This window comes from Sus scrofa, chromosome 1 (assembly GCF_054392235.1).
Source record: "Sus scrofa isolate SSC_HxYL_T2T_F1_AM1 chromosome 1, Sscrofa_HxYL_maternal_Yorkshire_Landrace_v2.0, whole genome shotgun sequence".
Classification (NCBI taxonomy): domain Eukaryota; kingdom Metazoa; phylum Chordata; class Mammalia; order Artiodactyla; family Suidae; genus Sus; species Sus scrofa.
In genome coordinates this window covers 86,285,559-86,310,433 of record NC_139383.1, presented here as the reverse complement: position 1 = coordinate 86,310,433, position 24,875 = coordinate 86,285,559, and the positions used below count along the sequence as shown (strand labels likewise).

The 24,875-nt window shown below is 37.7% G+C and overlaps 1 protein-coding gene across 8 annotated transcripts in view; it reads left to right on the top strand.

Annotated features, from left to right (window-relative positions):
* Positions 1-24,875, top strand: part of TTK (TTK protein kinase) — a 48,293-nt gene that overhangs the window by 13,723 nt on the left and 9,695 nt on the right. For 4 of the 8 annotated variants that reach the window (XM_021092069.2, XM_021092055.2, XM_021092051.2 and 1 more), the window contains exons 11-17: positions 4,034-4,176; positions 9,536-9,672; positions 11,584-11,710; positions 12,703-12,792; positions 22,147-22,304; positions 22,429-22,580; positions 24,496-24,620. In XM_021092069.2, the coding sequence (XP_020947728.2) occupies positions 4,034-4,176; positions 9,536-9,672; positions 11,584-11,710; positions 12,703-12,792; positions 22,147-22,304; positions 22,429-22,580; positions 24,496-24,620 (932 nt within the window). The remainder of the gene's footprint in view (positions 1-4,033; positions 4,177-9,535; positions 9,673-11,583; positions 11,711-12,702; positions 12,793-22,146; positions 22,305-22,428; positions 22,581-24,495; positions 24,621-24,875) is intronic. The other 4 variants (XM_084964357.1, XM_084964351.1, XM_021092077.2 and 1 more) reach the window with 1 other exon arrangement.

Genomic DNA, 24,875 nt, shown 5'->3' with positions numbered 1-24,875 from the left:
TGGTCTAGATACAGATTCTTTGTTGGGGATATGGGTTATAAATAACTTCTCCCATTACGTGGCAAAGACTTGATGAATTTCTTAATTGTCATGCATTTTAGTTTATCAGCCTTTTCCTTTGTGGTGTTTTCTTTGTCTATAAACTAGTCTTTTCCTACTCTAAATCATAAAGGTGTTTCCATGTTTTGGAAGACATCATTTAACTTTTCACATTTGAACTTGAATTTAATATTTGTATATAGTTCAGATCAAGTGTCAAAATCCTTTTTTCCCTCCTGTGGATGTCTAGCAAATCCAGCAGCATTTATTGAAAAAGCATTTTTTTCCCTCAGTGAGTTGTAAATTAGATGAGCCTTGGGTACATCTGGATTTGGGTTCTTCTCTGTTCTGTGGTCCTTTGTGTCTCTGTGCTAATAATGTCTTCATTACTGCAATGAGTCTTCCTAACTGTCAGTGTAAAGTTTCCATCCTTCTTTGACTGGGCTATTTTAGCTATTCTAAGCCTTTTGGATTTCCGTATGATATTAGAATCTGCCAGATTCCTTCTTTTCTTTTAAGTGGGATTTTGATTAAGATCTAGTGGCATAAATTGATGTCTTAACAGATAAGTTTTCTAGTCCATTACCCTGGCATATCTCTTCATTCATTTAAGTAGGCTTTAAAGTATTATTGAAAAGGAGGGGAGGGATCAAGATGGCAGAGGAGTAAGTTGTGGTGTTCACCTTCTCCCACAAACACATCAAAAAAACCATCTTCATGTAGAACAAGTCACACAGAACATCTTCCGAATGCTGGTGGAAGACCTTAGACCTCCAAAAAGGGCAAGAAACCCTCCACATATCTGGATAGAGCAAAAGGGGGTGAAAAAAAAAGAGAATGAGAAAAGGAATCAGGATGGAACTAGCACTCTGAGAGGGAGCTGTGAAAGTGGAAAGGAACCCGCACCCTGGGAAGCCACCTAACCGACAGGGAGACCAGCCAAGGTGGAGGAACTTCAAAGTCTCTGAGAAAACCGCAGCACCTGGACTGAGGAGGGCAAAGCAGAGTGAGAGCCGCACAGACCATCTGCACCACTAACCCGGACACCACAGCCTGAGATGCTCGGGCAGGGCTGGCCCTGAGACTCAGGCTCTAGAGGTCAGTTCTGGGGAGAGGACTAGGGTCAACTGTGTGGAGACAGCCTGAGATGCTAGGGAGCAATGTGCCATGGGCTGGGGAACAGAGCGCTACAGCCGAGGGAACCCAGGAGGAGGTCTGGGCCCTCGGGAGAAGCAAGGCGCTATTGTTAGGGAGGGCAAGAGGGAGAGGGGCGGACCGCCATAGAAATCTCTTTCCCTGTGCAGACTCTCAGAGGGCTGGGTGCCTCTGGCACAGGCTACAGGTAGTGAGGGGCCACTTGCATGGGCTGTGGTCAACAAGACACCTCCTGTGTGGGCTGCAGGTGGCCGGGCACCTTCTATATGGGCTAAGGGCAGCAGGGGGCTAAGCATGATGCAGAGCATCTTGCATGGTCTATAAGTGGCAGGGACCAACTAAGGCAGTCATTTCAGACACCAGAGGTGGGTGTGGCCTGCCTCCACTAGGGGTCCGTGAACAGGCACCACCTGTGACCCCAATCACTGCAGAGGTCGGCAAAGAAGCACTGCAACCGAGCACCACCCATTGTTGCGCTCACTCCCCTGGGAACACACCCATCCTGCTGCTACCACTGCCAAATGCTTGGGGCAGCACCCACACATGCCTGATCACTGTCACTTCCCAGTGTCCTGCAACTAGGAGAAGCCTGCACCTGCACCACCTTTCTTGACACTGTCAAGGGCCCAGCAACCAGGCACTAGCCCTGCCCATAGCCTCCATCTCCCTGGAAGCTCACAGCATCCTAAAAATAAAAAGTAAGCCCTCACAAAATACCAAGGGGCACTTGCACATATAAGCAGCCCTTCAAGACTACAGTAGTTGTTATTCTTAAACTTACAGAATAAGAAAAATACAAGCAAATTGAAGACGCTCAGGAACCATTCCCAGTTAAAAGAACAAGAGAATTCACCTGAAGGAGCAAACAATGAAACTCTGCGGAGTTCCTGTCATGGTGCATGCAGTGGAAACGAATCTGACTAGGAACCATGAGGTTGTGGGTTCGATGCCTGGCCTTGCTCAGTGGGTTAAGGATCTGGTGTTGCTGTGAGCTGTGGTGTAGGTAATAGACACTGCTCGGATCTAGCATTGCTGTGGCTGTGGTATAGGCTGGTAGCTGTAGCTCTGATTAGACCCCTAGCCTAGGAACCTCCATGTGCTGTGGGTCCAGCCCTTAAAAAGCAAAAAAAAAAAAAGAAAAGAAATATAGACCTCTGCAGCCTAACAGACACCAAGTTCAAAAAGGAGATAGTGAAAATACTGAAGGAATTAAGGGCAGATATGAATAGTAATGAAGATTACTTTAAAAGGAACTAGAAGACAAGGAGGAACCAAGAAAAATTAGAAAGCTCACTTGTGGAGATGAAAGCTGAGTTAGAAACACTGGAGCAGAATGAATAATGCAGAGGAATGAATTAGTGACTTGGAAGATAGAATAGGGGAAATCGCCCAGTCAGGACAGCAGACAGAAAACCAAATGAAAAAACATGAAAGCAATATAAGAGATCTATCTATGGGATAATATAAAGTGGGCTATCTATGTATAATAGGGATTCCAGGAGAACAAAATAAAAGGGGATTGAAAATATATTTGAAGAAGTTATGTCTGAAAACTTTCCAAATCTAAAGGAAACTGATATCAAGATACTGGAAGCACAGAGGGCCCCAAACAGGCCCACACCAAGACATATTGGCATTGCCGTGAGCTGTGGTATAGGTCGAAGATGCGTCTCGGATCTGGTGTTGCTATGGCTCTGGCATAGACCAGCAGCTGTGGCTCCAATTGGACCCCTTGCCTGGGAACCTCCATGTGCCATGGGTGCGGCCCTCAAAGGACAAAAGACAGAAAAAAAAAATTTTTTTTTGCATCTATTTTGATAGGGACACAATATTGACATTCATAAAATGATCTATTGAGACTTTTGTTCATAGACCCTTAAGCAAGTAAGTTACAGACTGGTTTAAGGTAAAATTTTTGTTAAAAAAAACCACTATAAAAATTAAATTTGGTAAATTAGCTTCTCTTTATTTGTAAGACTTTATGACACATATGTATTTAAATATTTACTTCCTTATTTTCTGCTAAAAACCGGAAGCATTTAAATTCAGAATGGCTTCTGATAAAGCTCTAGGTAACAACCTAGAAAGATGACTGTTGTAGCTTTGTAAAGTTGACTTGTTAAAAGCCAGTTGTCAGAATTCTTGTAGTTGCTTAGCAGGTTAAGAACCTAATGTAGTGTCTGAGGATGCAGGTTTGATCCCTGGCCTCACTCAGTGGGTTAAGGATCCAGCATTGCTGCAGGCTGTGGCATAGATTGCAGATGCAGCTTAGATCCAGTGTTTCCGTGGCTGCAGCATAGGCCAGCAGCTGCAGCACCGATTCAACCCCTAGCTCAGGAATGTCCATATGCCACAGGTGTGGCCCTAAAAATAATAAATAAATAAATAAATAAATAAATAAATAAAAGCGAATTGTCTGCAGCTGGCTTAAAGTTTTCAGTTTCTCCGAGTTCCCGTCGTGGTGCAGCGGAAACAAATCCAACTAGGAACCATGAGCTTGCGGGTTCAATCCCTGGCCTTGCTCAGTGGGTTAAGGATCCAGTGTTGCTGTGAGCTGTGGTGAAGTTCGCAGACGTGTCTCAGATCTGGCATTGCTGTGGCTCTGGTGTAGGCTGATGGCTACAGCTCCGATTACACCCCTAGCCTGGGAACCTCCATATGCCGCAGGTGCGGTCCTAAAAAAGACAAAAAAAAAAAAAAAAAGTTTTCCGTTTCTCACTGTTTCTAAAGAGCAAATGCTAATAATACACTTTGTAAAATGCTATATTGTTTGGGCTTAATGTTTTAATTATCAAATATTCTTGCCTTTTAATGATAACAACAACAAATACAATTTCAGAAACTAAAGAACATCAAGAACCAAAGATTCCAGAAAGTAACCAGAAATATTGGCAATCTAAGAACAAGTTGGAAAACCAGAATCCTGATGCATCTTCAAATCAGTGGCAAATGCCAGAGATGATCCAAAAAGTTGATACAGAGGTAACTTCCTTTTCCCCTCACGTGTAACATTGCTGTTTACAGTGTGATGATCATGTGAAATGTTTTCTTTTATTAAAACCTTTTGCACCATATTTAGTGGAGTAATTTACCCAAATGATTTTTTTTTTTTAAATTCACCATCAGTAGCAATTCTAGATTTAGTTTAGTAAGGGTATATGTCAAGCCGAATCCTTTTCTATTTTTAATAGTGTTTCTAGATTGCTGGTAGACTGGTTCAGGGGTCAGGAAACTACAGCCTAGGAGCCAAATCTAGTTCCCAGCCTGTCTGCCTATAAACAGTGTTTTATTAGAACACAGCCATGTCCACTTATTTATTTCCTGTCTGTGCCTCCTTTTGAGCTGTAACAACAGAGCTGAGTAATTGCAACAGGGAGCAAATGGCTAGTTAAGCCTAAAATGTTTACTATTTTGCCTTTTACAGAAAATGATATACTGATCCCTGAACCAGTGCAATGCTATACCAAGCATTTGACAATTTCCTATTGTCGTCCTCAGGGATAAAATAGAAAAATACAGGCTAAACAGTGTGAACTCATAACAGGTTGAATGGTCATTCCCAGTGATGAAGAATGTGGTGGACAACTGGAGAGCTAGCCATACCTATGTACAGTCCACGGTCGCACACTCTTCACTATTACTCCTGAGTTGTTGTCTAACTCAGCAGTTCTCAGATAGTTTGGTTTTGGCACCCTCTTTTATTTATTTATTGTCTTTTGTCTTTTCAGAGCTGCACCCACGGCATATGGAGGCTCCCAGGCTAGGAGTCTAATTGGAGCTACAGCTGCTGGCCTACGCCACAGCCACAGCAATGCTGGGTCCTTAACCCGCTGAGCAAGTCCAGGGATCGAATCCATAACCACATGGTTCCTAGCTGGATTCATTTCTGCTGCACCACAACGGGAACTCCGGCACCCTCTTTCATACTCTTGTTTATTGAGGCCCCTAAAGAGCTCTGGTAAAAACCAAAATTAGGTGATGTTTATCTGTATCTGGTATATTAGAAAGTAAAACCAACAAGTTTTTAAACTATTAACATAACAATAAACTTACTAAATGTGACTATAGATACACTTTTTTTTTTTTTTTTTGCTTTTTTTGTGTTTTTAGGGCCACCCCCACGGCATATCAAAGTTCCCAGGCTAGGTGTTGATTGGAGCTACAGCTGCCAGCCACAGCAACACAGGATCCAAGCTGCATCTGTGACCTACACCACAGCTCACGGCAATGCCAGATCCTTAACCTACTGGCCAGGGATTGAACCTGCATCCTCATGGTTACTAGTTGGATTCATTTCCACTGTGCCACAATGGGAACTCCAGATAGATTTCCATTTTAAAATTTTTGTATTGATTTATTGAGTGATTGATAAATAACGTTCTAATAGTTCTAGGTGAACAATATATGATTTGCTATTGTATACACAGGTGACCCTTTCTCCTCACAAGTTTGAACTGTGCGAGTCCACTTACATGAGAATTTTTTTTTAGTAAACATGTACTATAATGCTACATGATGTTCGGGTGGTTGAAACCAAGGGTCTAGAACTGTGGATACAGAGGGCCAACTGTAAAGTCATGAGTGAAGTTTTGACTTTATGGGAGGTCAGTGCACCTAACCTCCCAGTTGTTCCTGGAGAAATGATCCCCACAATAAGTCTAGCTAACATTCACCACTGTACATAACTATAGTCTTTTTCTTGTGATGAGAATTTTTAAAAATCTACTCAGCAACTTTCAGATATGTAATACATTAGTATTAACTCTAGTCACTGTGTTGTTCATTACATTCCCCAGACTTATGTATCCTATAACTGGGAGTTTGTATCTTTTGATCTTCTGCACCCCACCCCCAATAGTCACCAAACTCTCTGTGAGCTTGGTGTTTTTGGTGTTTTGTTTTGTTCTCGAGACTTTGCATATAAGTGATACTATGCATTATTTGTCTTTCTCTGTCTGGCTAATTCACATATTATAGAGTCCTCAAGAATGTCAAGAATCATACCTTTTTATGACAGTAATATTCCATTGTATGTATCTACCACATTTTCTTTAGCCATTCGATGGGCACTTAGGTCGTTTACATTTCTTGGCTATTGTAAATAGTGCTGCTATGGACATTAGGGTACAGATAACTTTTCATGATAGTGTTTTCCTCTTCTTTTGATAAATACCCAGAAATAGAATTGCTAGGTCTTATGGCATTTCTATTTTTAATTTTTTGAGGATCCTCCATACTATTTTCTACAGTATGGCTGCCCCAAGTTACATTTTCACCAACACTACACAAGAGTTCCATTTTCTCCACATCATTGTCAACAGTTGTTATTTCTTGTGTTTTTGATAATTCTGACAAGTATGAGATGATATCTCATTGGTTTTGAATTACATTTCCATGATGATTAGTGATGTTGAATAGCTTTTCATGTATGTGTTGGCTATTTGTATGTCTTCTATAGAAAAGTCTCATCAGATCCCTTGTCCTTTTTAAGTTAGTTATTGAGTTTTGGTATTGAGTTGTGTGAGTTCCTTATATATTTTGGATATCAACCCCTCATTAGATTTGTGGTTTGAAAATATTTTCTCCCATTCCATGGATTGTCTTTTCATTTTGTTGATGGTTTCCTTTGCGTGCAGAAAAATTTTTAGTTTGATGTAGTTCTACTTGCTTATTTTTACTTTTGTTGTCTTTGCTTGCTTTTTTAAAATTTTCTTTTTATGGCTGCATCCACAGCATATGGAGGTTCCCTGGCCAGGCACTGAATCTGAGCCATAGCTGCGACCCATGCTGGATCCTTTAATCCATTGCGTTGGGCTGGAGATCTAACTCGCACACCCATAGCAACCTGAGCTGCTGCAGTCAGATTCTTTTTTTTTTTTTTTTTTAGGGCTACACCTAGGGGTTGCATCGGAGCTACAGCTGCCAGCCTACACCACAGCCACAGCAACGCCAGATCTGAGCCATATCTGCAAACTATATCACAGCTCACGGCAGTGCCAGATCCTAAACCCACTGAGTAAGGCCAGGGATCGAACCCGCATCCTCATGGATGGGTTTGTAACCCACTGTGGCACAACAGGAACTCCTGTAGTCAGATTCTTAACCCACCGTGCCATAGTGGGAATGCCTATTTTCCTTGCTTTTGATGTCAGATTAAAAAAAAATCATTGCCAAGACCCATGTCAAGGAGCTTACTCTGTATGTTTTCTTCTAGAAATTTTGTCTTCAAGTTTTACATTCAAGTCTTTAATTCATTTTGAGTTAATGTGTATATGGTGAGAGATATTAGTCCAGTTTCATTGTTTTGCATGTGGCTGTCTTCTTTTCCAACACCACTGATCTGTGTCTGTTTTTATGCCAATGCCATGTTGTTTTGATTACTATAGTTTTGTAATATGGTTTGAAGTCAGGAAACATGATGCCTCCAGCTATGTTCTTTCTCAGCGTTGCTTTGATTATTCACAGTCTTCTGTGGTTCGATAAAAATTTTAGGATTGTTCTATTGCTGTGAAAAATGCTGTTGAGATTTTGATGGGAATCACATTGAATTTTTAGATTGCTTTAGGTAGTATGGACAATTTAATATTCTCCCAATCCATGAGCACAGAGTAGCTTTTTGTTTATTTGTGTCTTCAGTTTCTTTCATCACTGTATATAGTTTTCAGTATACAAATCTTTTACTTACCTGGTTGAATTTATTTCTAGGGTTTTTGTCAATTGTTATTTTCTTTTTCTGATAGTTTGTTATTCTAACGGGTTTTTTTTTGGTGGACTCTTAAGGATTTTCTGTATATAATATATCATCTGAAATAGTGACGGTTTTATTTCTTTCTTTTCAATTTGGATACCTTTTATTTTTGTTTCTTGCCTTATGGCTGTGGGTAGTTCTTCCAATGCCATGTTGAGTTAATGGGAGCAAGAATGGGCATCCTCATCTTATTTCTGATTTTAGAGGAAGAGCTTTCATCTTTTCACTGTTGGTTATGATGTCAGCTATGGGCTTGTCATACATGGCTTTATTATGTTGAGATATGTTCCCTCTGAATTTTTCTAAACAAAATAATTATAGTGAGGAGAGTAATATTGTTTTATAATTTTCAGTTTCTTTAATGGTTGGCTTAACAGAAGACTGGATTTCTTGTATCTGCTTTTTGCTTTCAATCTATTTCATTATTATTTGCCTTACATATAGTTTTGGGAAAACTCTAGTTTATACTCATGAAAGAATGAAATTGAAAAGGGCAAATAATGTCTTAGTGTGGTTATGAAAATAGCTTTAACCTCTCAGACTCTGTAAGAATCTTGGGGAACCCTTTCTGCTCTTCTTGGATCATTCTTTGCAAACTGTTGATCTAAGTCATGGACTGGGTAATAAATGTTAGATGAGAACAATTCTGGCAGGTCAAATCTTGGGCAAACAGCATCTCCTCTTTTTTTCCTTTTTAAAATTTATAGACCAATAAGATGGCAAAGGGACTTTAAACTATTTATTTGTCATTAGGGAAATGCAAATCAAACCTGCAATGAGATACCACTTAACACATCAAGACGGCTCTAATTTATTTATTTGTTTTTTTGTCTTTTGTGTTTTTTATTTTATTTTATTTATTTATTTGTCTTTTTAGGGCTGCACCCATGGCATATGGAAGTTCCCAGGCTAGGGGTCGAATTGGAGCTACAGCAGACGGCCTATACGCAGCCACAGCAACTCAGGATCCTAGCTAGCCACATTGGCAGCCTACACCACAGCTCAGGGCAACGCCAGATCCTTAACCCACTGAGTGAGGCCAGGGATCAAACTGTGTCCTCATGGGTCCGAGTCAGATTCATTTCCTCTGAGCAACTATGGGAACTCCACAGAGCAACTTATTTAGATTATAAAAGCTCAGTGTTAGTTAGACCAGCCCTGATGGGAGGGATATTAGGTCCTGTTTAGTTAAGCAGTGCTGTGTGCCTTCCCTTTACCTGTCATCCATTTGGGGAAAATATAACAGGTTTCAGAATTTAGAGTCAAATCTCTATCCTAAAAAGCTGCCGAGGAGCTCCCGCTGTGGTGCAGTGGGTAAATGACCCTGCATTGCTGCAGCTGTGGCTTAGGTTGCAGCTCCAGCTCAGAATGATCCCTGGCCAAGGAACTTCCATATGCTGCAGGTGCAGCTGAAAAAGGAGGGGAAAAAAGTTATTGCAAGTCTAGAATGCATGTGTCTACCTATTTTAGCATACTTTTGTCTGCTGAAACTGTACATATTCTAATTTTATTTTAGAAGGTATAATGTTTGTGAAACTGTTGAATGGGTGACTAATTTAAAAACCCTAAATCATGTTTTTTATTTTGGTTTAGCCAAAACAAACCACTTTTGAGCAACCTGCCTTTTCAGTTTCAAAGCAGTCACCGCCAATATCAGCACCTAAGTGGATTGACCCAAAATCTATTTGTAAGACACCCAGCAGCAGTGCCTTGGATGATTACATGAGCTGGTAAATACTTTTGGATCTTAGCTTGCTTGGTACAATAGCAATAATGTGGGCTTCAGGGCCGAAGAGATCTGGAGGTGGGCCCAGCAGTATTACTTTAAAGACCTTCCGAATTATAATAGTTGCAAACTATTGCATTTGGAGTGGATAAGCAATGAGATCCTGCTGTATAGCACAGGAAACTATTCCCAGTCACTTCTGATGGAACATGATGGAGGATAATGTGAGAAAAAGAATGTATGTATATGTATGTATGACTGGGTCACTTGGCTGTATAGTAAAAATGGACAGAACACTAAATCAACTAAAATGGAAAAAATAAAAATCATAAAAATATATAAATAAATAGACAAAAAAAAAGCCTTTCTGAATTAATATTATTTTTCTCAGCATCAGTTTTTTCCTCTGCAAAAGGGAAGAAGGTGGCTACAATGTATTTTTAAGGATTGTTGTGAAAGTCTCTGTCATTGTAATCTGTACCTACTGTACTTTTTATACCTATTCACCTATAAATATTCTAAGTATGCATAACTTCCTGATAATCATGCATTATCACAGGATATCTCTAATTAAGAGAGATATTTATTAGCATTCTTAAAGCGGATAAAAGGTGGGTACGTTTTATAGCAAAAGAGGTATTAACTGGAGTGAGATGGTTTCTGAAAGAGGTTGCTGGTATAGTTCTGGTGGTGTTCAAGACGAGCAGCTGGAGTGACAGATGAGTGAAGAAGTTGAATAGTCAGTGCTGATAGATAGGAAACACAAGGGATACTGCAAAAGCAGCCACTGGCACATTTCAAAGAAAGGAAAGGATGTGGTATAGCATATCCTACAACTAGTGGCTATATTTTTAATATATTTTTAATGTCTTAGAAGATAACTGATGTCCATGACGCCTTTTGCTTCTCATTTTCATAATTTAATATTTGATTTCAACTAGAACTGGCCTTGGGGTTTTATAACATATTCTCTTACCTATTTAATACAGTTCTGCTATGCATTACATTTTATTATACTTAGAAGCAGTTAGTTAACTGCTAACTAAACTAGGGGTGTAATTATTTCTTGTGAAATTAGGTTTTTTATTGTCAACAATTATTTGAAGAATTCTTTTGTGCCAAGCACCGTTCTAGGTGTTAAGAATACAATAGTGAATAAGACAAACAAAGCACAGCTGTGAGCTGAACAGCTTTATGTTCAAAGGCCAAACTCCTGTGATGTAATTGGCTTTCACAAGTTTCTAGTAGGCCATTATAGGACATTATTGTTAAAAAGCATTCAAAATCGATGATCAGTCATAGGCTGAGCTTTGCCTTTGGCTAAATTTTATAAAATAGCCCCAACTCTATATTTTAAATGACATTTATTTTAATAAGAATTTCTTGCATGGGGACAAAAAATTACTTTGAGAAAGAATTTCTTCCAGTTGAAATTTCTGGTGGTGGTGTATCTAGAATAAATAGTTCAGCTCTGTCAGGAAAACTGACCGAGATACTGTTTGATATAATGCATTTAAATTTATATCAGCCCTTGAAAATCACGCAAAATCTGAGTCAGAATCTTGTTTTTAGGAGTTCCCATCGTGGCGCAGTGGTTAACGAATCCGACTAGAAACCATGAGGTTGCGGGTTCGGTCCCTGCCCTTGCTCAGTGGGTTAATGATCCGGCATTGCCGTGAGCTGTGGTGTAGGTTGCAGACACGGCTCGGATTCCGTGTTGCTGTGGCTCTGGCGTAGGCCGGCAGCTACAGCTCCGATTCAACCCCTAGCCTGGGAACCTCCATATGCCCCAGGAGCAGCCCAAGAAATAGCAACAACAACAACAACAAAAAAAGACAAAAAGACAAAAAAAAAAAAAAGAAAGAAAGAATCTTGTTTTTAATGTTTTGAATTTAAAAATATATATCTTATCTAGTTTTAGAACTCCGGTTGTAAAGAACGACTTTCCACCTGCTTGTCAGTTGTCAACACCCTATAGCCAACTTGCCTGTTTCCAGCAACAACAGCAGCAAATACCCGTTACTCCACTTCAGAATTTACAGGTTTGATAAACTTTATTTATGATGGTACACGTTAAGGTATGATCAGTTTTAAAGATTATATTTTTGCAGCCTCTAGTTAAGAAAAAATGTTAAGGACTTGGCCATTCTTAGTCCCAATAAGCAAAACTCTTTTCTGATATTCGCATAAAGGTGCTTTGACTTTGAGAAGTTACTGCGAAGTTAATGAAGTTTTTTCACTAACTGGGCCAAAGTATCTAGTTTGAATTGCTAGATAAAATTTCTTTTGTAATCTAGGTTGTTTTTATTCCATTTAACTATTTAAGCCAGCTATTAGTGAGCAGCCTCATTTCATTGTCTGATTAATATACAAGTAAAAATTTAAGAATATCATAATAGCAATCAATATGAGATGCTACTAGAATATGTTATAAAGTAATTATAAAATAATAAAAAAATTTACTGGTTAGGCGATTGTTATGGCCATTTGGAGAAGAAAATTACTCAAATACTCTCTTGACATCAGTACTGACGTTAGTTTCTAATAACTATCTGAGAGGCAGCTTAATTGTGATAGAAAGTAAAGGCTTTGAAGGGGGACCTTGGCCTTGACTCTTGGCCTCACTGTTTATCTGCTATGCGATCTTTGACAAGTTAAACTCTTGTGCTCATTTCAACATCTATAAAATGGGGATAATAAAGCTGTATATTATTTTTTTTTTGCATCTGGAGTTCCCATCGTGACTCAGTGGAAATGAATCCAACTAGGAACCATGAGGTTGTGGGTTCGATCCCTGGCCTTGCTCAGTGGGTTAAGGATCTGGTGTTGCCTTGAGCTGTGGTGTAGGTTGCAGATGTGGCTTGGATCTGGCGTTGCTGTGGCTCTGTTGTAGTATTAAATTGCCTCTTTAAAATATTATGACATATTACCTAAGATTTCAGATAACTTCAAAATTGGAAGCATTTCACCGTATTAAATGCAAGCTAGGTTCTTAGGCATGTTCTTTGAATTTTTGTATTTTTTAATTATGTAGATTTCAGCATCCTCTTCAAATGAATGTATTTCAGTTAAAGGGAAAATATATTCCATACTGAAGCAGATAGGAAGTGGAGGTTCGAGTAAGGTAAGTATCTTAAAAATTTAAGGAATGAATTTAAAATATTTTAAACTTTCCTTCTTTGTCTTTTTATCTTTGGGGCCCTTTTTTCTTAACTTCTAGGGGCCCACATTTCCCTTAAGCAAAAAAAAAATCTTTCTTATCCCTTCTCCCATCCCTTCCCCTCCACAAATGGTGTATATCTTTAGCCCATTTCTTAATTCCAGTTCCCTGCTCTCCCCTCCATGTCCTATGATTCCATATTTTTTCTCTAAATAATATTAGTATTGACTCAGGGGTGGCAAATGGCAGCTTTGTATCATCACAAAATGAGTCTTTCTAAAAGTGGATCAGACTGATGTAAATAATAAATAACTGATATACCTAAGATGATTCAGCAAGGTTTTTGATCAATGTTTTTTTTTTAAGGCTGCACCTATGGTATATGGAAGGTCCTGGGTCAGTCAGATCAGAGCTGCAGCTGCCGGCCTACACCACAGCCATAGCAACACTGGATCCTTAACCCACAAAGGGAGGCCAGGGATCAAACCTCTCATCCTCACAGAGGGACAACGCTGGATCCTTAACCTGTTGAGCCACAACAGGAACTCCTAATTAATGGGTTTTGTTTGAGTTCTCCTTTTCAAAATCAGAGTTTAGTAACAAATGAACTTCTAGAATTGCAGTAGATCATTTCCTAAATTTATCTGGTTACTAAATTTATATGGCTCTAATTCTCTGGATAGATGGCATCTGAAAAGAGTTGTCTAAGCTTATCTTCAGTTTTTCTCATTTTATGCTCTTAAATCTACTTAAATCAGATTTTCATCTTTACCTTCATTAATCACCAAAGCAATTATTATCAAAATCACCAGTGACCTCCATATTTTTGCCAAAACTAATTCTTAGCTTTGATTCTGAGTAACTTAGAATTGAGGACAGTTGATTATTCTTTCTCACTGAAGCTTTTTTTCCCACTCGTCCTCTTCAGTGTTCCGCCTCTCCAATTGGCGTCTTCCTCATGCCCTAACCTCAGTGGTGTGATGCCCCTGAGCTCAGTCTTGGCCTCTTTCTTCTGTCTCTAAACTCACTCATTTCCTTGGTGCTCTCATTCAGTCTCGGTTTTATATACCATGCACATGCATTTCCAGCTCAAACTTGTCCCTTGAATTCCAGACTTGTATATTCACTTTGACTGCTGAGCATCTTCTTGGGTGTCTACAAGATATTTAAAACTTTATATGTCCCAAACGTACCTCTTGCTTCATAGTCTTTTCCATTTCAGTAAATAGCAGTTTCATTCTTCCAGTTATCAGGCTGAACACTCTGGGGTCATCACTGACTCCACTTACTCACACAGTCATCCAGCCAGTCAGCAAATCTTGTTGGTTCTTCCCAAAGCCTTTCAAAAAAATCTGACTATTCTTGGACCACATCAACTATTACCACTGTGGCCAAAGCAACTTCATCTTTTCACCTGGATTGTTACAGTAGCCTTCTGACTGGTCTCACTGACTCAGTCCTTGCTCTCCTGGTCTGTTTTAACATGAGTTGATTTTCTTCCAGATATTCTCACATCTTTGCTCAAGTGTCTTTCTAATCAGGCCCTCCCTGACCACACTCTAAAATTACAACTTCTACCTTCCTGTTGCCTCTACTCTCCACTCCTGCTTTATTCTCTGTATCAGATCTTCTAGCATGCTGTGTAGTTTACTTACTAGGTTTTGTTGTGGGCGTCCCCTTGCACTTGAATGTGAACTCCATAGACATCAACTACACTTGAATGTTTGCTCTGTTACCTAGAACATTGCTTATAACGTGACAGAGACTGAAGTGTTTATTGAATGAATGGACTATCCCTCCTCAGTTGTTTTGCTACTCTAAGTTGTTATGAATGATATTATGAAGGCCTGCTGGGTTCATGTGAAGTTTTGGTATAATTTTTTAAGCCAGCTGACAATAACTAGACTTGCTTCAGATGTCAAATTAATTTATATGTATGTTACCACCTTAGCAGTTGTTCAATAATATTAGTTTCTTCTCTGTATACATTTTCTCTGTTCTTTCCCTTGCCTGACATTGTAGGCATAGGAATAAAGAGACTATGCAATAGATTTTTATCAATATATTTCCTTATTATTTAGTAGCATGTTTTCAGAAGATATAGAATAATCTTAACCATTTTTCCTTGAAGGATAGTGAAGACGTAAGCTTACTTAAGTCAAGGGCCAAGTGATAAAGCTATGACTGGCTCATATTTTATTAGTACAATTAAATTATTATTTAGGAGTTCCCGTCGTGGCGCAGTGGTTAACGAATCCGACTAGGAACCATGAGGTTGCGGGTTCGGTCCCTGCCCTTGCTCAGTGGGTTAATGATCCGGCGTTGCCGTGAGCTGTGGTGTAGGTTGCAGACGCGGCTCGGATCCCGCGTTGCTGTGGCTCTGGTGTAGGCTGGTGGCTACAGCTCCGATTCAACCCCTAGCCTGGGAACCTCCATATGCCGCGGGAGCTGCCCAAGAGATAGCAACAACAACAACAACAACAAAAAAAGACAAAAAAAAAAAAAAAAAAAAAAATATTATTTAATTATGATGGCATTGACAAAAATCAGCATGCCTCAAGGAAAACAGGGTAACGTGTTTTATGAAATTAACGTTTATGTTGTCTCTTCTAGAGTATAAGTGGCCAACTAATAATGTGTTAAGAGCTCTTAGAAAAGTCATAGGGCTAATAGGATGGTCAAGACACTGACCTTTCTAGTTCTTTCACTAGTTTTCCATGAAACTGACAAATTATAACTGACACTATCTCTGAAATGGAAATGAGGGCTCCCTATTCCATCTCATCAGTTACTGGCAGAGCAGGGACAATAGGGGAGTAAAAGCATGTACATTGCAAAAAGTGATTTAAAAGTTTTTGGGATTTCTTGGTGACTCAGCAGTTTAAGGATCTGGCATCACTGCTGTAGCTCAGGTCACTGAATTGACCCAGGGTCCCACCCCTGGCCAAGGAACTATTGCATGCCTTGGGCAAAGCAAAAAATAAAAATAAAAAATAAAAATAAAATTAAAGTTTTCAAGTACTCAAAAATTTTGAGATCTTTGTTTTAACATCTCTCTTCTGCTGTATCTGAGTTTAATATGGTTTGAAATGTCTGCTTTATTCTGTCCTAATTGTCTTTAATGGTGGCAAACATTTGCTACACTTCACACACATCAGCCCAGTCATCTTGCCAGCCCTGCGTGGCAGGTGCTCCTAACAACATTTTAATTGTATAAAGCAGAATAGCAGATGCTCTCAATTCTCTGAGATTTGTAAGGCTGTGTATCATGCAAAATGGCTTTGTGCTGTTTTAAAATTACTTTTCTCACTTTCCTTGCTATTTTCTGCTGCCTCTTATGCTATCACTATTTATGCCTATTTCCATCTAATTTGCTTTCTGTGTAATTCAAACCAATAATACTTTATTAAAGTTTTGTATTTAAAATACAGATAACTAAGCTGTACCTGACATCAGGATAGATGCTGCTTATTGGTACAGTTTCAGTGCATGAACCTCTTACATACTTTGGTTCTGTTTTTATTCCTTGCCAGTATTTGGTGAATAGTCAAGGTTAATTGGCTTTTATTTTTATTTATTTTTTTACCAAAGCCCAAGAATATGTTTTTTAATGATTTTTATTTTTTCCATTATAGCTGGTTTACAGTGTTCTGTCAATTATCTATTATATGACAAGGTGACCCAGTCATACATACACACATACTTAATTTTTTCTCACACTATCATGCTCCATCATAACTGACTAGATACAGTTCTCTGTGCTATACAACAGGATCTCATTGCTTGTCCATTCCAAAGGCAGTAGTTTGCATCTATAACCCCAGATTCCCAGTCCATCCCACTCCCTCCCCCTTGGAAACCGCAAGTCTGTTCTCCATGTCCATGATTTTCTTTTCTGTGGAAAGGTTCATTTGTGCCATCTCTTAGATTCCAGATATAAGTGATATGGTGTTTGTCTTTCTCTTTCTGACTTCATGTCACTTAGTATGAGAGTTCTGTTTCCATCCATGTTACTGCAAATGGCATTGTTTTGTTCTTTTTATGGCTGAATAGTATTCCATTGTGTACGTATACCACATCTTCTTAATCCAGTCATCTGTCAATGGACATTTAGGTTGTTTCCATGTCTTGGCTATTGTGAATAGTGCTTCAGTGAACATGCAGGTGCATGTGTCTTTCAAGGAAAGTTTTGTCCAGGTATATGCCCAAGAGTGGGATTGCTGGGTCATATGGTAGTTCCATATTTAGTTTTCTGAGGTATCTCCATACTGTTTTCCATAGCGGTTGTAACAATTTACATTCCCACCAACTGTATTGTTACCTTTTCTCCACACCCTCTCCAGCATTTGTTATTTGTGAACTTAATTAATGATGGCCATTCTGACTGGTGTGAGGTAGTACCTCATAGTAGTTTTGTTTTGCATTTTTCTAATTATCAGTGATCTGGAGCATTTTCTCATGTGCTTGGAGGCCATCTGTATATCTTTGGAGAAATGTCTATTCAGGTCTTTTGCCTACTTTTCAATTGGGTTGTTGGCTTTTTTGCTGTTGAATTTTATAAGTTGTGTATTTTAGAGATTAAGCCCTTGTCAGTTGCATCATTTGAAATTGTTTTCTCCCTTTCCACAGGTTGTCTTTTTGTGTTTTTTATGGTTTCCTTTGCTGTGCAAAAGCTTGTCAGTTTGATTAGATTCCCACTGGTTTATTTTTGCTTTTATTTCTGTTGTTTTGGGAGACTGACCTGAGAAAACATTTGTAAGGTTGATGTCAGAGAATGTTTGCCTATGTTTTCTTCTAGGAGTTTGATGGTATCTTATCTTATGTTTAAGTCTTTAAGCCATTTGAGATTTATTTCTGTGCATGGTGTGAGGGTGTGTTCTAGTTTCATTGATTTGCATGCAACTGTCCAGGTTTCCCCAGGAATACTTGCTGAAAAGACTGTCTTCTTCCCATTTTATATTCTTGCCTCCATTGTCAAAGATTAATTGACTGTAGGTGTTTGGGTTTATTTCTGGGTTCTCTATTCTGTTCCATTGATTGGTATATCTGTTTTGGTACCAGTACCTCACTGTCTTGATTAACGTGGCTTTGTAGTATTGCCTGAAGTCTAGAAGAGTTAGGCCCCACTGCTTGGTTTTTGTTCCTCAGGATTGCTTTGGAAGTTCTGGGACTTTTGTGGTTCCATATAAATTTTTGGATTGTTTGTTCTAGTTCTGTGAAAAATGTCATGGATAATTTGATAGAGATTTCATTGAATCTGTAGATTGCTTTGGGTAGTATAGCCATTTTTACAATATTAATTTTTCCAACCTAGGAGCATGGAATATCTTTCCATTTCTTTGAATCCTCTTTAATTTCTTTGATTAATGTTTTATATTTCTCAGCATATAAGTCTTTTATCTCCTTGGTCAGGTGTATTCCCAGGTATTTGGTTTTTAGGAGTACAATTTTAAAAAGTATTGTATTTATGTATTCCTTTTCTAATATTTCATTGTTAGTATACAGAAATGCAACTGGTTTCTGAATGTTAATCTTTTATCCTGCTACTTTGCTGACTTGCTTGATCAATTCAAGTAGTTTTTGGGTTGAGTCCTTAGGTTTTTCTATGTATAGTATCATGTCATCTTCATAGAGTGCCCATTTTACCTCTTCTCTTCTAATTTGGATAGCTTTTATTTCTTTTGTTTGTCTGATTGCTGTGGCTAGGACTTCCAGTACTACGTTGAATAAGAGTGGTGAGCATGGGCGTCCTTGTCTTGTTCCAGATTTTAGTGGGAAGGCTTTCAGCTTTTCTCCATTGAGTATTACATTTGTTGTGGGTTTGTCATAAATGGCTTTAATTATGTTAAGGAATGTTTCCTCTATACCCACTTTGGTAAGAGTTTTGATCATGAATGGATTTTTGTCAGATGCTTTTTCTGCATCTATTGAGATGATCATGTGGTTTTTGACTTTTCTTTTGTTCATGTGGTATATGACGCTGATGTATTTGTGTATGTTGAACCATCCTTGTGCCCTGGGATGAATTCCACCTGGTCGTGGTGTATGATCTTTTTTATATGTTGTTGGATTCGGTTGGCTTAAATTTTGTTGAGAATTTTTGTGTCTATGTTCATCAAAGATATTGGTCTATAGTTTTCTTTTTTGGTGGTTATCTTTGTCTGGTTTTGGAATTAGGGTGATGGTGGCTTCATAGAATGTATTTGTGAGTGTTCCTTCCTCTTCAGCCTTTTGAAAAAGTTTAAGGAGGATGAGTATAAGTTCCTCTTTGTATGTTTGGTAGAATTCGCCTGTGAAGCCATCTGGTCTTGGACTTTCATTTGTAGGGAGTGTTTTTATGACATATTAAATTTCATTTCTAGTGATCAGTCTATTCAGTTGATCTATTTCTTCTTGATTCAGTTTTCTCAGGCAGTAAGTCTCTAGAAAGTTGTCCATTTCTTCTATGTTGTCAAATTCACTGGCATATAATTGTTCATAGTATTCTCTTATGGTTTTTTGTATTTCTGCAGTATCTGTTGTGACTTCTCCTTTTTTATTTTTTATTTTGTTTATTTGCTGTTTTTTTCACCCTTTTTTGGTGAGTCTGGCCAGAGGTTTGTCAATTTTGTTTAACTTTTCAAAGAACTAGCTCTTGGTTTTATTGATTTTTTTTTTCTATTGTTTTTTTAATCTCGAGTTTATGGATTTCCTCTCTGATCTTTATGATTTCCTTCCTTCTGCTGACTTTAGGATTTGTTTGTTCTTCTTTTTCTGATTCCTTTAAGTGATGGGTTAAGTTGTCTATTTGAGATTTTTCCTCTTTTTTGAGGAAGGCCTGTATCACTATGAATTTCCCTATGAGCACTGCTTTTATGGCATCCCATAGATTTTGAATAGTTGTATATTCATGATCATTTTTCTCGAGGTATTTTTTAATCTCCTTTTGATTTCTTCAGTGACCCATGGGTTTTTTAGTAGCACATTGTTTAGTCTCCATGTAGTCAGTTTTTTCTCATTTCTTTTCCTGTGGTTGATTTTTAGTTTCATGCCATTCTGGTCAGAGATGAAACTTGAAATAATTTCTACACTGTTAAATTTGTTGAGGTTAGTTTAATGCCCCAATGTGATTGATACTTGAGAATGTCCCATGTGCACTTGAGAAGAATGCATATGCTGATTTTTTGGATGTAATGTCCTGAAAATGTAGATTAAGTCTAACTTTTCTGTTACGTCATTTAGAATCTCTGTTGCTTTATTGATTTTCTGTCTGGAGGATCTGTCCATTGACGTGAGTGCAGTGTTAAAGTCTCCTACTATTATTGTATTCCCATCAGTTTCCCCTTTTATGTCTGTTAGTATTTGCTGTGTGTATTTGGGTGCTCTTATATTAGGGGCATATATATTGATGATTGTAATATCCTCTTGAATGGATACTTTTACTATTAAATAGTGTCCTTTGTCTTTTTTTATGGCCTTCATTTTAAAGTCTATTTTGTCTGATATGAATATTGCAACTCCTGCTTTCTTGTCTTGTCCATTGGCATGAAATATCTTTTCCCATCCCCTCATTTTCAGTTTATATGTGTCCTTTGCCCTAAGGTGAGTCTCTTGTAGACAGCAGATTGTAGGTTTTTGCCTTTTTATCCAATCTGACACTTTATGTATTTTGATTAGAGCATTCAGTCCATTGACATTTAAGGTAATTATTGATAAATACTTATTGCCATTTTAAACCTTGTTTTCCAGTTGAATCTGTTTCTCCTTTGTTCCTTTCTTTTTTGTGGTTGGATGGTTTCCATTTATTTTATGCTTGTGTACTTTTCTTTTTACTTTTTGTGAATGTAATGTTTGATTTTGATTTGTGGTTGCCCTTTTTTTTAAGTATGTTAACCCCTTCCTGTATCTGCTTGCTTTAGCCTGATAGTCATAAAACCTCAAACACATTATTAAAAAAGAGAGAGAGACTAGACTTTCTTATTTTCCTTCCCCACATTCTATGATTTTGAAATTCTTTTTTAACATCTTCATGTTTGTCCTTTTGTTATTCCTATGTTAATCATCACTTTTACAGTAGGTTTTTTTTTTTTGTTTGTTTGTTTTCCTCTTTTAGATCTGTATGCTGGCTGATTTAAGTGATTGCTTTGCAATTGTGGTTTCCTCCATCCTATTTCTTCTCACTTCTTTTTTTTTTATTTTTATTTAGAGAAGCCCTTTCAGTATTTCTTATAGAATGGGTTTAGTATTGCTATACTCTTAGTTTTTGTTTGTTGGAGAAATTCCATATTTCCCTTTCTGTTTTAAATGATATTCTTGCTGGATAGAGTATTCTAGGCTGTAAGTTTTTCCTTAATTGGCTTTTAAATAAATGATGTCTCACTTCAGTGTGTCAAAAGATATAAATGAATATTTTTTTTTGCTTACACCTGCATTTTGTGTCTGAATTCTCACATTTTTGAAGCCCTACCCCTACTGCATGTTTCCTGAAAGTTAGGCACATTAGCAGTGTTTTTGAAATGTATTATTGGCCCTATCAATATTGCTTGGAAGTTGGCTGTCATTATAGCCAGAGCAGTTTGACCTGGAGCTCAACCTGCATACAGAATCATGTTATTCCTATCAACTCCATTTTGAAAATTGGACCTGATCTACTTTTTACAACCAAATGTACTGATAGCTTACAATTAGTACCAATTTTTAAATTTTTTTGTTTGTTTGATTTGGCCATGCACACAGCATGTGAAAAGTTCCTGGGCCTGGGATCAAACCTAAGACACAGCAGAGACAACACCAAATCCTTAACCACTAGGCCCCCAGAGAACTCCAGTACCTATTTTTAAATATTTTCTACTACATGAATGAAATTGTCAACTCCACGCACAATGGAATAAATACCATCTGTGAAGTGAATTGACTGTTACAGCTCTCAGTCTTCCTTAGCCTTTTCCTTCCTTACCTTCTTTTTCTTTCTTCCTTCCTTCCTTCCTTCGTTCCTTCTTTCTCCCCTTTTCATAGCATTTTTCAGTGTCTTTTTCTTTTTTTCCCCCAGTTAAGCCATCTAACAGTGTCATGAATGTGTGTGAAATTCAAATTACCATTCTTAATATGTTGATATGAAAACGTTTTAGGTTTACACCTTTGAGTTACTGAATGCCAATTTTCATCAGCCGTTGAGAATATACTTTACTCTCCTAACATGTTTTTTTTTTTTCTATACTCAAAATAAGCCCAGACCTTTTATTCACATCAACAATTCTTAACCTAAGTTTCTAATAAATGTGGAGATATTGTGACAGTATGTAGTGTATTATAAACTTTTTCCTTTGTTCTACTCTATAGGTATTTCAGGTGTTGAATGAAAAGAAACAGATACATGCTATAAAGTATGTGAACTTAGAAGAAGCAGACAGCCAAACAATTGATAGTTACCGGAATGAAATTGCTTATCTGAATAAACTACAACAGCACAGTGATAAGATCATCCGACTTTATGATTAGTAAGAATTTTTTTAATTTAAAAGGAAAATTTGGGCGGAGGCTTTAATTCTTAAGATAAAGCTTAATAGTATGCTATGCCTAACCATTTATTGTTCTGTTGTTTTTGTTTGTTCTTAATGGCAGCGAAATCACAGACCAGTACATCTACATGGTAATGGAGTGTGGAAATATTGATCTCAATAGTTGGCTTAAAAAGAAGAAATCTATCAATCCATGGGAACGCAAGAGTTACTGGAAAAATATGTTGGAGGCAGTTTACACAATTCATCAACATGGTATTTTAAAATCTCTTCATATATAAAATTAAAATAGCCGTTAATATGCTATCTTAGAGAACTACCTCTATAATTTTAAGGTATTGGTTATTGGCAACTTTAGACTTATTCAGCACCTTTACTTAAAACTAAATGTTTGGAATTTTATTTAGTGAAAATGAAGGGACAAAACTATTTCTTTCAAATGCTGTTAACCAAAGGATATCAAATCCACACATTCCTAATGCAAAATATATCTGTATCAGTATAACATAGTCCATAGTCCTGGGTCTCTAAATACTTGGATCATAGTAGATCTGAGACTTTGGAGTCAGGCATCCTAAAAATCTGAGATGTTTATTTCACTCATTACCCTAGTCATTATGTATTATGTATCTTGTATGGAGTTGCTTTTAATTATTTTTAACTGTTAGCTCTACATTCAGGTTTGGCTTTTTACACATTTAGACTCAGGGTTTTTTTTAGGATTTCTTTGCCTATACTTTATCCTTAGTTTTTCTTTAATGATTTCTATTTTTTCCATTATAGTTGGTTTACAGTGTTCTGTCAATTTCTACTATACAGCAAAGTGACCCAGTCACACGCATATATACATTATTTTTTTCACGTTAACTTCCGTCATGTTCCATAATACAGACTAGATATAGTTCCTTGTGCTCTACAGCAGAATCTCATTGCTTATCCACTCCAAATGCAATAGTTTGCATCTATTAACCCCAGACTCCCAGTCCATCCCACTCCCTCCCTCTCCCCCTTGACATCCGCAAGTCTTTTCTCCAAGTCCCTGAGTTTCTTCTCTGTGGAAAGATTCATTTGTGCCATATATTAGATTCCAGATATAAGGGATATCTTACGGTATTTGTCTTTCTCTTTCTGACTTTATGTCACTTAGTATGAGAATCTCTAGTTCCATCCATGTTGCTGCAAATGACATTATTCTGTTCTTTTTTATGACTGGGTAGTATTCCATTGTATGTATATACCACATCTTCTTACTCCATTCATCTGTCAATGGACATTTAGGTTGTTTCCATGTCTTGGCTATTGTGAGTATGCTGCAATGAGCATATGGGTGCCATGTATCTTTTTCAAGGAAAGTTTTGTCCAGGTATATGCCCAAGAGTGGGATTACTCGGTCATATGGTAGTTCTATATTTAGTTTTCTGAGGTATCTCCATACTGTTTTCCATAGTTGTTGTACCAATTTACATTCCCACCAACAGTGTAGGAGGGTACCCTTTTCTCCACACCCTCTTCAGCATTTGTTATTTGTGGACTTATTAATGATGGCCATTCTGTCAGGTGTGAGGTGGTACTTCATAGTAGTTTTGATTTGAATTTCTCTAATAATTAGTGGTGTTGAGCATTTTTTCATCCTTATCCTATTTTAACTAACTATAATGTAGATAATTGTAAATTGTCTCCTTGTATCTCCCTTCCTTTAAGTTAAAAGATGATACACCAGTGATCAGGCTGTAGGGATGGAGGAGTCAGGTCCTGCCGTGTGGCAGTGTCCTTTATGGTGCTCTCTTGCAGTCAGAGTGGTTGTTAAAAGCATAAACTCTGAAGCCAGATGGCCTGGGTTCAACTCGTGATATTCTTACCTAGGCCATGTGATCTTGAACAAATTGCTCAAACTCTGCCTTTGTTTCCTCAACTGAAAATGGGGCTAGTACTAGCACTTACCTTGGCATTGGCATGAGGTTTAAATGATTTAATACAAGCAACAAACTTAGAAAAGTGCCTGGCACATAGCAGATGTATGTTCTATATAGTCTATATTTGTAGAATATATTATAAATGAATATTTAATTTGATTGACTAAAGGAATCAACTTGGTAAGTAGTTTTTGAATTTTTTTTGTACTTGGAATGTTTTACGTGGTCTAATATTATATTGGATTTTGATTTTGAAGGTATCATTCACAGTGATCTGAAACCTGCTAACTTTCTGATAGTTGATGGGATGCTAAAGCTAATTGATTTTGGGATTGCAAACCAAATGCAACCAGATACAACAAGTATCATTAAAGACTCTCAGGTAATGAATGGCTGGTTAGCACACAGTAGAGTTCAGTTCCTTTTCACTTATGAAGTATTATTTTGCGAATGAGGATTTTATTTTTTCCTATCTCATTTTTCAAAGAATTTGAAGCCTTTTATAAGTATAGATCCTATAACTATAAAAACAAACCAAAACCACAATTAACACAATTTAGTGGAGAAAGTCAAGATCCGCTAGAAATATATCCAGCAATTTTGAATGCTTTTCCTGTAGTTAAGGAAGAGAAGCAGT